The following is a 15,342-nucleotide window of genomic DNA, read 5'->3' on the forward strand; positions in this document are numbered from 1 at the left end:
TAATACAAATATTTATTATTAATTTTAAAGTAAGCAATGGAATAAAAGAGGACCTCAGTTTCTATGTATTTTTATTTTATTGTTTGAAATGTATTTTTCACTCCCTCAGGTACCTACCCATGTCTGCATTTTTTACATATATTTTTTTGCAAAACATAGAAAAACAGCAAAACATCGATGTCTATGATCTTGCATTATTTTATAGGAAATGTTCTGTTTCCGTTTGCCAGAACTTGCCACCAAAATGTTTCAGAACCAGCAACATTTTAAGAACAAAATATGTGATCGACTGAGAGGCAGAAGGATTTTTCTGCTAGCTGCAGCTCTGAAGTAGTTTGAACAGTCTCAGAGATGCGTAGATTTTTCTGATGAACAACAAGTCTGTGAATAGTTGTAGGGGTGTGACCAGCCCCCCCACCCCCGAGCATCACCCACGTGAGGATACATTTCTCTGGAGAACTGCGAATGTGAAACTGCTCCTCATTGGCTGAGATCTACAGAAACACAAGGGGATGAAAGCAGGAGCCGAGAGGCAGACGGCGGGTGGAGTGAGGCGGAGAGAGAAAGCCTGAGAAGCCTCAACTGCTCCGCGTCGCTCCGCTCTACCAACAGGAGGGAGAGGGAGGGAGAGGGGGCAGGAGACAGGGAGGGAGCGGGGGCAGGAGACAGGGAGGGAGCACACACAGTACCAGACATGGCAGGTGAATGGACTCTCTCTCCTTCTCAGCACAAGTTTCTGCCACTTTTGATGGGTTCCTCAGACGGCATGGTGCCTTGAGCTTCGTCACACGGGGAGTGTAGGGATGCAAACCTGGGCATGAAGTAAACATTCAGGAAGGAGGCAGGACACCTATACTTCTACCTTTGGAGCAAAGCGACGGTGGTCAGCAGCCCACCTTCTCTCCAGACCCCTTCTTCTCCTGGGATGGATTAACTCTGCAGGAGCTGCTACCTTCTCCCAGGTCAAGATGCCGGTGATGAAGGGTCTGCTGGCACCGCAAAACACCTTCCTGGACACTATTGCTACCCGATTTGATGGCACCCGTAAGTAACCCCTGCTTCTCTTCAATCGTCTTATTTATTGTTTTAATCTCAGTCATTGAACAACAGCCTTCAAAACTGACTGATATTTGCATAATGAGACTGTCCCTCGGCCGATGTACCCCGTTGTGTTTTGGGTTTCCTTGCTCTGTTTATTTACTAATCATCAAGTGCTACGTTATAATATACTCAGAATATTTTAATTACTTTGTAGTTAATTACTATTATAATAAAAAATTTTATTTATGGGGTATTTTTTTTAATTCTTTGGAACAAATTGGGGATTTTCCGATTAAATATAACATATTTTTTTTGTATTGCAAGTCAAAATCAGCAGTTCTGTGATTTCCATGTGGTTACTCATACAAATTTCCTGTTTATTTGACAGATTTTTGCTTTTTCGGGGAAATATTATAATACATGTGAAGGCAAATGAGGAATATGAGTATACGTGTGTTTTGAAGTGGATAAAATTGAGATAACTTGAGTTTTGTCTCGGAAAACCGCATCTTATATAAATCGGCACTTCAAATAGCTTGTTTTTAAAATGTACGTAAAAACTTCAAGATAAATCTTTTAGAAACTTCATTTGCAGAGCCAAGAGTTTTAACATTTTAGTTTCCTAGGGTACGGAAAACAAGTGACTCTTTAAAACGCAGTATTCAATTTGTGAGCAGAAATTCCAGTCTAGTCGTACATTCCTGCTTCTGTATTTTTTCTGTGCTCTGCTGGTGCCTGTGAAAGAAAGTTTCGCTTGTGGAGAAGCAGAGATCCAAGGCTTCACTATGCTTATTACGTGGCTGACAATTCTGGCACACAAAAACCGCGATGACTCACCATGATTACAGTCTATCTTATAGTCACAGAATGCATGCCATTGTTACATATTACAATTTTCAGTTCAGAATACATAAATATTTACCGTACATTTTACTACAACCACTAGGGGCAATGACTTTGTAGTTATATTACTATACAATTTCTTTTCCCGTGTCCATAATTACCCAGTCCATTGTACATGCCACCAGCATATAAGTAGTTCAGCAAACGGCTATTGACCCCTCCAAAACAACCTTCACCATGTCTGTTATTCACAGTACTACCTGCTTTGGTCATTCGTGTACGAGAAAATCACCTAAGCAATTACAGAACAAACAAATTCGACTTTGTAAAAAAACTAATTTCCCTTGTCATCTGTAAAAATGATGTGGGTGTGTCCACGCAATGGTTGTTCACTTAGATCCCTCTCCCCATTGAAATCCCATGTTATTCTGTTCTTTCTCGATTTCTAGGAATCACGACACATTACAAGGGTAATGCTTGTTTCGTGGGTTAGCTTCCCAGTAGAGATACCAAGCCTGTTTGCAGTGGTCACCCCCGCCACCCTCAGGCCTAATATACATTATATTAGAAAATGATATGACCTGTACGTATAAGGCATCAGAGAGGACCACCATACTGGGGAAAAAGACCTTCTGAAGGATCTCGTAAGTCAGCAAAATATCAGACATGTATGTCGGTCTCGGGGAGGAGAAGCACAAACCTGGCACTTCTCTGTAGGCTAGCAGGATGTTTCAAGTCACATGTCATTAAGAGAGGCTGTTAATTTGATCTGGCCCCCGATCCAAGCTCAGTCATTGGTCGTCACATACACAGTTTAATGCAGGATGCTCAGTGAGGCTTTGTCTTCCTCTTATCAACAGTGTCTGTCATGCTTATCGGGGTGAGGCCATTTTAGCACCCTCTCACCCCGACACAGCCACTGAACCCCCCTCCCATCTAGTAATGATTGATGCTGCAAGGGGGGGGGGGTCCCTGCAGCAAAGCCACAGCAGATCAGGAAGCCAAGTCCCGTACCATGGGACCGGCCTGTTTAGCCATAACGGCTGATGGCCTCAAACGACCCGGAGCTGAGGCTACGGTTAGCCTCACGTACATGAAGCTGCTGAAGTCTGTTTTGACGTTAATGCACAAGGGTCCACATCTCTTTTATATTTTGTTGTCTGATGCTGTATCCTGTCATGTCACTGCAGGTAACGCTGCATCTAAAACAAAAGCGTGATCAAAAATTATTTGGCAGATAGGTTTAGACAACTGTTGCTAAATTGTGTTTTAATTTGCCTACTGCATGAGAAATATACTACACTGATCTGTTCACATTTTTGTCAGCGTTTTTCCAGCATTAAAAAGTACTAATCAATATTATTCGTATCAACTGCATTCATGTACGCATGTCAGAAACAGTAAAACTTAACAAAAACGGAGCCATATTTCATCTCATATATCATATAATAGAAACCCAATTCTGGTTTTAAAAGTGTTAATATTGTTATATTGTTCCGCCCACAATTTTACAGCAGCTTTTTTTTTTCAGGAACCCAGGTGCAACCTGGAGAAACAAGCTTCATACATAATCACTGTAGTGACATCGCCAGTTAAGAGAAGTCGCTATTCGGCTAAAGGGGAATGATAGGGTCTGTGTCATAAGAGAAAGGACAGCCAGCTGACCAATAATGATGGAGACGACAGACGTGGGCATGGAGAAATGATATAGCAGATTAATAAAAAGAAAGACACTTGTGTTCTGTATTATTTAGAGCCACTGAATTAGTGAATAGCAATCAAGGTTGTAACAGTCAAGAGAGTATAAGTGTGAAGATCATTTCTATGAAACATATATGAGGAAATGGATAATGATGTAAGAATCCTTCAACTGCCAGACATGTCTGGATCTGGGTCAGTGCTACGACACTGAGACAATAGCGAAACCTGTGCAGTGAATGGGCAGAAATATGCAGACAATCCCAGGGTTAAAAACAATTTGTAGGCAAATGAGAACAACCGTAATTCAGTATGTAATAATAGTAATAATAATACAGTAATAACAAGAAAGGTAACTACATGTGGTACTGTGCTGTACCTCGGGCTGACGAATCTCTGAAGCTGCACAATGTTTTCATGAGCATCACCAAGTAGTGCAGGTCAGGTCAGGTCAGGTCAGGTATCATGCACTGGTACAGTGCGCTGTCATGCCTACCACATGACATTTCGTTATTCGAACCGTTGTATTTAGCCATAATTTTTTATATAATAGGCTTTATGACAGTCCGTTCGTAAGTACTAGTTGTCTGTAAGTTGGATATTCTAAACCCAGGCTCTGCCTGTATTTTGTAGACATACGTAAACCATGCGAGGTCTTTGACAGGTCATACAGTGTAGACTCTAAGCTTAACATCATACTGTAAGTAGTCAACTCCACAGATGTGTTAGGAAAATATGCTTAGACTCATTAAATAACCATTAAAAAACGATGTGTACCATGCCAAAAAAGACCATGGTCAAGTCAACCTAAGTTGACTCTCTTTGAGAGGGAAAGTGGACTGAACCTGTATCAACAGCATCAAGTTCTACAAGGCAGATTGAAGAGAGGCTCTGGCTAGTTCAAGTGAGAGGGATAAAATTCCTCGAAGTAATGCGATGACAGACACGAGGCATGCTTGGGTCATGGGGTTTAACACCTGCCACCACAACATGTCCATTTTAGGTAAAGCAAACAGCCTATTTTCAACTAAAAATTAAAGGTTGCCTAACCATAATCTGTAAGATAGATCAGTACTCTGAGCATTTGTTGTTTATGCAATATTCATACATGCATCAATCTCTTGCAATCACTTATCTGGTGCAGATCTGCATTGAGCCACAAGCCTGTCCCAGCAGGAACAGGACAGACAGGAGGGGGACACCCTAGATAGGATTACAGTTCATCACAAGGCACACAATCACACACATGTAGTCACATGATGTGGGACTGACAGGGATTAACAGGCTGACATGTCACTGCACCACATCAGGTATACAAAATGTATATAATATCAAAGTATATAATACGTTATACATTTGTATATATTTTATATATAATGTGTGCTTTTTCACTATTATGTTTCTTTTTACGTTATAGTAGGCCTATGTATTATTTTTGTTTGATTTTTAAATTGCAATTACTGATGGACTAGATGATCATTAGCACTATGTGCTACTCATTGTTAATAATCCTGGTTTCCAAGAGGCAATTCCAACTGGTAGCCATGCACTATTAATTGGATGCCCTTTAGATATGAAAGACAACATCCTACTTGAAGGTTAAACTGAAACAGGGATGTTAATGGAGAAGTTAGCTGGGAGTGGAAGTGAGTTGTCAAGGACATGGTGAGCCTACAAGCTGGGAATTGGCGTGTGACGATCATGTTCCGTTTATATGTGATGAGTTTACAAATATGTAAAACTACGTCTATATGTTTCTCTGTCATTCCATGTGGCTTCGCTAACGGCGAGTCCAGCATAGCTGTTAGCATTGAGCGCAGTCAGAAGGGAAGTGTCATGTGAAGACGTTGAAAAAATAAAGCAGAGTTTTTTTTGTTAAGTGGTGATTCACTTGGTCTGTGTGAGGGACAAGAATCGGAATGAGACCCGAGTGAACTGGAGGTCAAACGCAGAGCTTTGAAATGGAATCCATGCATGGGTGGAAAAGAAGGACAAAGACTTCGAAAAGATCAAGGAAGTAAGATGCAGGTCCTAGTAAAACGGTGCTAGCAGGACACACAAGAGAATTATCAGAAATCGAGAGAGAACTAATGTGGTAGGTTGAGGAAGCTGGTAGTTTGAACATCTGACTCGATGAGAGTGAGGATAAAGATAGAGGTGTCATGAGAGAGGACATCAGAGAGGGGTGATGAGACTGCATTCTAAGGATGCTGAATATCTGAAATAACTGCTGACACATTATTTAATTATTCAAAGACAGAAATTAACAAGCAATGCTACAAATCAACAGTATAGCGTGGAGCAAACCAAAGAAATACACGCGTGGAGGCATTTCGAATTAATTACATGATTAAACATCATGAGTGTCTGCTTGCTATTCAACAGATCCATTTTTAGGATATGGAGTCAGTGCTGAATACCGAATACGTGCCCTGATTTTAGACCATCTGCATTTCGCACAGATAATTGTGCTGAAATGACAAGTCCCACCAGCCTGGAGTCCCAGTCTCCCGAGAGTCATATTCAAGGACTCTATTCATTTGTATCTCTTTCCTTCAGGAGCACAAGCAGCAGTTTCCAGCACAGATGGTAACTTATAAAACGTGGTTGACAGCTCCTCAGTACCAGAGGCCAAACTGAATCGCTAACCCTAAGCACTGATGCTGAAACCCAGACTCAGTAAGAGAGCCGTGAATCCATGCATTTGAAGATCTCATTCTCACTTAGCATTCAATGCTAATAAGATGATGGATGTTTTTTTTTTTTTTTCCTGATTGCTCTGTACAATATATTGTTAAATGTGCATTTAAGGTAAAGCAAACAGCCTATTTTCAACCAAAAATTTAATTTGTCTAACCATAATCTGTAAGATAGATCAGTACTCTGAGCATTTTTTATTCATACACGCATCAATCTCTTACAATCACTTATCCAGTGCAGATCTGCATTGAGCCGGAAGCCTGTCCCAGCAGGAACAGGACGGACAGGAGGGGGGACACCCTAGATAGGATTCCAGTTCATCGCAAGGCACACAATCACACACATAATCACATGCTATGGCCAATTTAGAGACAGCCGTTCAACGAGAGCACATATTTTTGGGCTAGGGGAGGAAACCAAAGTACCTCGACAGGAGCAGAAATCAAATCCACGAATGTGGTGTGAGGATAAAGTGCTACCCACTGCGGCGCCATGCTGCCCCTGTTTACACATTTTTCTTCTCAAAAATCTGGCACGTCTAGGATAATGTGAAGCACATATTAAATACCTCATGTGGGAATTATGTTATCGGGAAGGACACTATTGTGTACTAAAATATACTTATGATAGCGCTATGTTAATCCTCCCTTCTAGAAAACTTTTCTACAAATCAAAATTTCATTTAAATTCGATTGAGGTCAATATAAACGTTGTTGCTACAATAAAAATAACAAAATCGTGGAGTGGAACAGACATGAGGGGTCCTGCTTGAAATCAGATCAGATGGCCTGCCTATTTCGTTGTGTAAATTAGGATCAAGGTCTATTGGCTTTTTTCTCCCCATATACAGCGCACACCCGCCCGCATCGCCACGAACTGTACATACACAGCGATGTGGATGTTATGCAGGGTGCAGTGTACTTCTGTCTGCCAGGACTTCACTGCCATTTTCACAGCTCTTCCCCAGTCTCTCCATCTGCAAACTCTGCGTCAGAGGCCAGGCGGAAAAGGCCAGCAACTCCGCAGGTCCGCTCAGTTCGGAACCGATTATTTAAATTCAGAGGCACGTCAAACTTTTAGTCTTCTTTAGCTAAGAAGGTTAAGGGAGAGCAGCAGAGGAGCGGCAGAGCGACTGAGTGTAATTTCAGTTCTGTGGTACTTTCCTGTCATTGCTGTGCTGCACGGGGATTTTTCAGTCTTCTAAGGTTTTTCCTTTTGGACAGTTTATTTTTTTCATGGTCTCATGTCCTGAAATATAAATTATCCATAATCAATAGCAAATTTAACGCACGTTCTCAAGACGCAGGGTTTTATAACACAGGCATTTATAAACAACTCTCACAAATGTGCCTACAGTGCTTTGTTTCATCTCAGTCACAAAATATGAAACAGTACAACTGAGTGACATGGTAACTCATTAAATTTACTTGAAAAACTTATTTGAAAAACTGCTCTATAGTGGACTGTCATCCCATCCTGGGTGTCCCCTGCCCTGTGCCCTGTGATGGACTGTCATCCCATCCTGGGTGTCCCCTGCCCTGTGCCCTGTGATGGACTGTCATCCCATCCTGGGTGCCTCCCACACAGGCTCATCGTGTTCATTTCTGTTCATTCCTGAAACTAGAATAGGCAACGATTCCATTAAATCCTATTGAGATTTATGTTCGTAAAATAAAATTAAATATCCCATGCTGGATTTGAAAACAAATAAGTACCAAATAGATATTTAAATATAGGGGCTCAGCCTCTGTGCCTGTGACTGGAAGGTTGCTGGTTCAAGCCCAGCCTCAGCATGTCTGTGGGCCCTTGAGCAAGACCCTTAACCCCCAGGGCTGCTCTTCACTGCCTAGCTTGCCTAGATGGTGGAGGCGAAAAGAGAATTTCTCCATGGGGATCAAAAAAGTATAATAATTTCATTTTATATATATATATATATATATATATATATATATATATATATATATATATATATATATATATATATATATATATATGTGTGTGTGTGTGTGTGTGTGTGTGTGTGTGTTCTGCTTGAATTAGCTTGTTAGGTGTTGCACATTCTAGGGGCAGATAAAAGAATTAGAATTGAAACTTATATTACTGATGCCTAAATGGAGTAGATGATACATGGAAATTGAAAACTGCAGTGGGTCGAAATAAATGTTCGACCCTTGGATATGGTAATTGAGGGTCTCTTCACTCGGGCTGAGAACAGGGGCTGAATTGCATAAACCTCTGCATTTTCCCAATGCAGGCTCTGAAACAAACTCCTGTACAGAAAACTTACAGGGTACCTGAAATACATTTCGATAATGCATGTGATTATCATAAGGGCCTCCACGGGCCTCTGTATATATCGGTCACTATTCAGTTTTGAATTCATTGTGAATCATCCATGATTTAAATAATGATTATCACTTATGTAAATAGGTTCTTTTAATCATTGCGTCAATTACAGTGTGACTATCCCCAGTTATTCCTGAGTTTCGGATGAACTGGACTTCTGTTCCTGTCTTGAAATATCCATCCATCCATCCATTTTCTGACAGCGCTTATCCTGTTCAGGGTCACGGGGGGTCCGGAGCCCACTGTTTGGAAATATCTGCAAGAAAAGCATTGAACACATGTAGACATTTGAAATTCATACTAGGAGTCAGTATTGTGGTATTCTGTTTTGAGAATGAAGTGGCTGTTATTGATGACATTGATAGCACAATGATTTGAGACCTGGTGAACTGCTGGTCACTGTGTCAGCAAGACCCGCGTGGAGATCTCGCATCGCTCGGTCGAGCTGGGCTGAAGATCACCCGTAGCTGAAAATAGCTACGCTGGTTGCCTGGGAGACCGTATCCCCCGGTGCCGCTGAAGCACAGAGCCTCTATTTGCCTGCATGTACCCATGGATGAGGCATCGCCGTCAGATCCGCTCTATTACATCCTTGGGTACAAGCTAATGCTGAAGTGGTTTCCAAAGGCTTCGTTCCGCTTCTCAGTTCACTCAATTTGTTGCTCTCTTGGGTGTCATAGAAGGTCTGTTTCATTTGGTATGATTTCATCACATGTATAATATCCTTAGCCAGCATCTTTACGTTTAGTGTAACAGCACAGTATTTTGCTGTTATGTAACAGTAGTAGCAGAAAAGAGATGCAGGTTTGGTTCTGACCCCTAAGCACTCATATTATTCCCACAATAGAGGTAGGGGCTTGTCCCTCCTGTTTATACCCAAATCTATGCCATATGGGTTAACATAATGGTAAATAAGCGCAAGTTAAATGTTATATGAAAACACTATAAATGAAAATATTATTCCATTCATATAAATTCGTATAAATATATGATACCTGTGTGATAAACAAGATGATTGTAGCAACTGTAGGTTTTTTTTCAATCCCGCTGCACCACAGAGAGCAGGTTCAAAAGTCAATACTATTACACAAAGGCAGGGAGAACGTGCAGACTTTGCACACTTAGAGCCAGGACTGGGAATCAAACCCAGCCCAGGAGGTGTGAGTCTACTGTGCAACAAATGGAGTCGTATCGCAATACCGAGATTGGAAGCAGAAGATTTAATGAAATCCCGAACAATGTCAGAAACCTGCTAAGAAGCAGGACCGGCCACTTCTTACAGAGCAATTGTGGTCCGTCTTGGAATGCTTGTCATACAGTACACGTCCTGAGCTGTGTGTACAGTAGTAGGGATATCGGACCTTTTTCACAAAATCCTTCCATTATTTAGGGATGAAGGAGCCTGAAATCTGCTTCATATTTGAGCTCAGAAAAGTTCAAATAAAGGTCCAGTGAATTTTCGATCTGGTAACTGGGGAGCCCCTGGAAGCCATTTTATCCTGGAGTTCATGACTGTGATGCTCCTGACAGACACTTCTTGTTGAGTCTGGGTCATAGAGGCTCTGACTGAGCTAGCTGGTCATTTATAACCTGTAGTCATGTGCTGTTTAGCAACTATCCTGTTAAGTGTCTCTTTATCCTTTTTAGTTAGATTATGACCAGAGGTGGAGAGTTCAGGTCTAGAAAGTACTAATCCAGGCCATGGTTTTGTTCCAACCAACCAACTGAGGACTCTGTGACTGTGACTCTTTGTACTGAACTGGTTGGATGAAACAAAACCTTGGTCTGGATTTGTACTTTCTAGACCTGAACTTTCCACTTCTGCTTATCACTACTGTTACTCTCTACTAAGACAGTTTGTCCATGTTTGCCATATGTGATTTTTGAAACTATAATAGATGCACCTGCAATTTGGGCACTAAGTGTTTTACCTCGTTGGGCCTCTGATAGTCCCAAATTGTTTTAAAATCAAAAAGAGCTTTTTCATAAAATGAAGGAGACTGAGACATTTATAACTGACATATGCTGCTGACTTGTATTCAACCACATATGAGACTGCAGCTCCATCCATCTTCTATACTTCTATACTTTTCCCAAGCAGGTTCACAAGGTTCCACAGGCTTTAGGCAGAGAGAAACCCAGGACGGGACGCCATTGCACACATACCCTTCGGCAATTCCAGCTCACTTTAGTATGTTTTTACGACTGTGGGATCAAAACATACCAAATAATATACAAAACTAAAAGTAACAATAACATAAAGTAAAAGCAGGAATCATGTGATAAATACACAGCCTATGTAAAGTACACAAACTGCATGTACAGTGCAGTTTCGCTTACCAGAATCAATACAGCTATCCATCATTTAACGGCAGGGATATGTTCTGGGAAACGTGTGCCGTTAGGCAATTTTCTCATTGTGGGAACATCGTGAAGTATACTTACACAAACCTAGATGGTACAGCCCACTGCACACATAGGCTACATGACATAGCCTAAATAACAATGAAAGTACAGTAAATACATACAGTAAACCAGTAACTCAGTTATCATTATCCAGTAATATGCACTGTACGTAATTGTACGGACTATACTTTATATGGCAGGTAGCTCAGTAGGTTTGTTTACCCCAGCAAACACGTGAGTAATGTGTTGTGCTACAATGTTACGCCGGCTATGACATCACTAGGTAATAGGAATTTTTCAGCAGTGTAACTGCTTGTTATCTTCTGCAATAATCAGGGTATTGAGCACACTTCTGTGAACACAGAAATAAAATTCTACTTCAATCTTAGAATGTATTACAAAAACATTCTTGTTAACTCCACGATAAAGTTAACATCATATTCCATATTTGGTTTTCTGGCTGTGATATGCTTTAACAAAAGCAAACCAGGCGATTTTCAATCACAGATTGTTGATGTACTCTACACAGACAACGATTATTTTTGCGATTCAGGCCTGTGCACGATTTGTGTTTGATCTTGTCAATAACTACAACAATAGGCTATTTCAGATGTAAGGAGATATTGGTTCAGCATTTATAGTTAATGGCAACTACTGTACATCTCTTGCGTTTTTTTACAGGCGAATTTTAGTTAAAGGGGTAGTGCATCCCAAAATTGAAAAAATGTATGTTTTATGGGGCTTTAGTGCAATCACTGGCATTCCTTCTATGGTGATTAAAGGGCGAGAAAGATACTTTTGAATATTCTACCAGCATTGTCTCTCAGAAATCATGACCCAGATAATCCATACTCTTTGTGGTGAGCAATTTCACGTAGGAACTATTTTCTTCTGCTGAACTCTACGCACCAATAGGATCACTGCATGAAAGATATCACTAGGATGCCTGTGCTTGTATGTTATGCACAGTGATATAATTGGTGTGTGGAGTTTGGTAGAAGAAAATAATACATTACACTGCTCACTACAAAGTCTGTGAACTATTTTAAGTAACTGGGTCATGATTTCTGGTAAGAGACATTGCTGTTGAATCGAATGTATTTTTCTAGTGCTTTAATCACCACAGAAACAATGCCATTCACTCCCATTATATTTAAGAGAAGCCTGACATTTCTATGGCTGATATCTCTAAAACCCCTCTAAAACTTATCTTTTTTTCAGTTTTGGGGTGAACTGGAGTGAACTTCAATTTTTCAGTGTTGGCTTGTGCACTTCATTTTCACTTACTGTCCATGGACTGGTGTCCATTTATAGCAGAAAGGGTGTAACACCTGTTATAATAACTTTTAGTACAGTCTTCTTTGAGCATTGTGGGGGACAATGCACACCACCTAGATTTTCAGATTATATATTTCTATATATAATTATTACTAATTACAATCTGTACATTCAGCGTACATTGGAACAAATAAATATGCTAGTAACTCTAAAACTAAATAAGATGCATATTATGTATATTATGCTTTCAGCATTTTATTATGGGAAAGTGCACAGCAGGGTAGGTGACCATTGTGTTAAAGTTTGACCAACGAACATCAACAATCTGAACATGAACAAAACATCATTTTTCGGAACTTCGCAGGCTCCTTAGCTGCTAATGTGGATCTTTCACAAAAAGTGAAGTGGCATAAAGCAAACGTTCCTGAATGCATAAAAAAACTACTTAATGAAATAAAGCTGCGTAATATCTAATAGTATATCTTAGCAAGGAGGAGACCATTTTCTAGAAAATTATGTGATCTTGGTCATTATTTATTCTTAACCTTACGTCCCCTTAGTGCATGTGTTCATTTGGCTGTCTTTTGGAAAATGTTTGGGTTGGCACCTTTTTAAAGTCCATGGTCTTTTCAAAGCAGTGTGAAACCATAAGCAATAACTAATGATTTTACCATACAAAAAATATGTGAGCATCACCCTAAAAGAAAAGCACATATTAAGGTATATACCCATTTTCTTGATTTTATTTATCAATGAAATATTATATCCATCACTCTTAAAACAAATGCTACCCTGTGGAATGGATTCCACTCTGTAGTATACCTATATACCTCCATCTTTCAGAACTGCTTAAAGCAGGGGTGTCAAACTCCAGTCCTGGGGGGCCGGAGCCCTGCACATTTAACACACCTGATTCAACTCCTCATGCTGACCATGATGCACTACATGTATTACCAGGATCCAATATGGCCAAGGCCACACAGCTCTTCAGCTAAGTCATTTGTGGGGGAACAGGGAAAGAACTAAGCTACACAGGGCTCCGGCCCCCCAGGACTGGAGTTTGACACCCCTGGCTTAAAGAATCATGGTTAGCTTTGGAGCCCGTCAGAGGAAGCACAGCGCACAGGGCGGGGGACACCCTGGAGGACCTGGGGATTTCTCCAGTACCTCTACAATACAAGCTATAATACAATGTGAATACACATAGCAGTTTGGATTCATTGTATCAATCAAAGTTAAACTGAGACAGGATTTTGCTAATTAAGACACTTCATAGGCACCGAGGTTGTGTTACTGGCATGAGGAGCTGGACATACTGGACAAAAAGTCATAAAATAATAAAGGTATCTGTTTCAGACAAAGTTTTTCTATTTTTAAATCACTGTGTCACACAGTCTGCAATTATCTTGATTATCAGCATCTCTATGGTAACGTAAACTTGGTGAAGTATTAATCTTTCAGTGTTTTTTACCTTTCTGTTCCTTCCAGATATTACTGTGCTGTTTGATTTGCTTACTGTACGCTTTCAAGAAGCTCAGGACCATGGATAAATAGAAACACACATTGTGTATTAATGTATTAAATTGTTGACTTTAATAATAAGTTGTCTATTATGATCTTTCTTAATGTTGCCTGTAGCCGAGCACCAAGCTTGCCCTGCTGCTAAATGTTACTGGAAGGTAAAAGCAACAGGCTTTTATCCTTCCCCTATTCCCCTATAGACATCCCCTATTTGTGGACATCTGTAGGTCTGCAGAGCTCGAGTGTCACTCTCCTTGGATCATGTGGCCACCTGGTGCACTTGGAGAGTCATGCCACGGGTGAGCAGGTGGTAGTGGGTATGTGCGATCAAAAGCGCCCGAGAGCACTTCCTCTGGGCTGGCTGGGACACAGAGGCTCTGGGCAGAGTCCACACTCGGCCAGTAGCTCACAGTTCTCTTCTTCCCCGGTTTTCCTCTGGATTTTTGCCTATTGTCCATGTTTTCTTTAATGGGTATGATATTTAGGGGCCCACTGCATAATTTACACTCACAGGCCAATTTATGATGTTTACCTGCTTGTTACCGAACAGTCTTACTGCTCCACCAAACAATGAATCATGTGGCGGCAATGCAATACAACCAGCACACAGACGCTTTTGGCTAAGACTTAGAACAGCTACAGTAACCCATGTGATCTAATTGATCTTGAACCTAATATGATTATTAGTGCCTGATGTGGTGGTTGCAGCATCTCGGAAATGGTCTCCACCCCCCCACCCCCTAACCCCCCACTTGCTACTGTGACTAGAATTTAGAGAGAACCAGTGTACTGGACCAAAAACATTTAGTCAATGGGTTTTTTTGTGGCTGAAAACACCTTTTAATGAGAGAGGTCAGAGTAGAATAGCCAGACTCAATAAAGCAAACAGGAAAGCCAAAAAAATAAGCACAAGAATGGTGTGCAGAAAGGCTTATCTGAATGCACGAGCCATCTGTGTGATTCTGGGGCTAAAAGTGGGTCCTACCTGATAATAGCTGGTTATTCCTAATAAAGTGGCCACTGAGTGCACATGTCTTTATTTCTTCCATATTATGTTTTAAAATATCTACAAATTTAAGTAACATATTATTTGCTGTATATAAGGGGTACAATTCAAAGAAATACTGGAAGATTGGTTAGTGAAGTTATGTCCTGTAAACCAGTTATATACAGAATACAATCTGGTAGACAGGAAATTGTCGTGTCTGGTTTTGCTCTTGTTTGTCCTAAACATAGAAATGAAATCAGTCCAACAGGAAGACAGATTTAGTCATACTTAAGCTTATGAGAAGCCCATCTGGTGTCACTGACTTTTGAGAGTTTTACATTACAGTATTTCCACTCAGAGCATCTTTAAATGGATTTCCTACCATAAATCATTTGTTTCTCTTTATGATATATAATTTTTTTAAATGTCTCCTAGTCACAATCATTTATTAAGCAGACACCTTCATTCATAGCGACATAGAATTTATAGAGCAGGGTGAGCCAGTTCCTAGAGAAATTGGG

At 40.6% G+C, this 15,342-nt stretch overlaps 1 protein-coding gene across 3 annotated transcripts in view; it reads left to right on the plus strand.

The window, feature by feature from the left end:
- Window positions 1-627: 627 nt before the first annotated feature.
- LOC125742622 (potassium voltage-gated channel subfamily H member 4-like) overlaps window positions 628-15,342 on the plus strand; it is a 50,509-nt gene continuing 35,794 nt past the window's right edge. For all 3 annotated transcript variants that reach the window (XM_049014800.1, XM_049014802.1, XM_049014801.1), the window contains exon 1: window positions 628-1,044. In XM_049014800.1, coding sequence (XP_048870757.1) covers window positions 969-1,044 — 76 coding nt within the window. In that variant the 5' untranslated portion in view covers window positions 628-968. The remainder of the gene's footprint in view (window positions 1,045-15,342) is intronic.

The sequence above is a fragment of the Brienomyrus brachyistius genome, chromosome 5, assembly GCF_023856365.1.
Source record: "Brienomyrus brachyistius isolate T26 chromosome 5, BBRACH_0.4, whole genome shotgun sequence".
NCBI lineage: Eukaryota > Metazoa > Chordata > Actinopteri > Osteoglossiformes > Mormyridae > Brienomyrus > Brienomyrus brachyistius.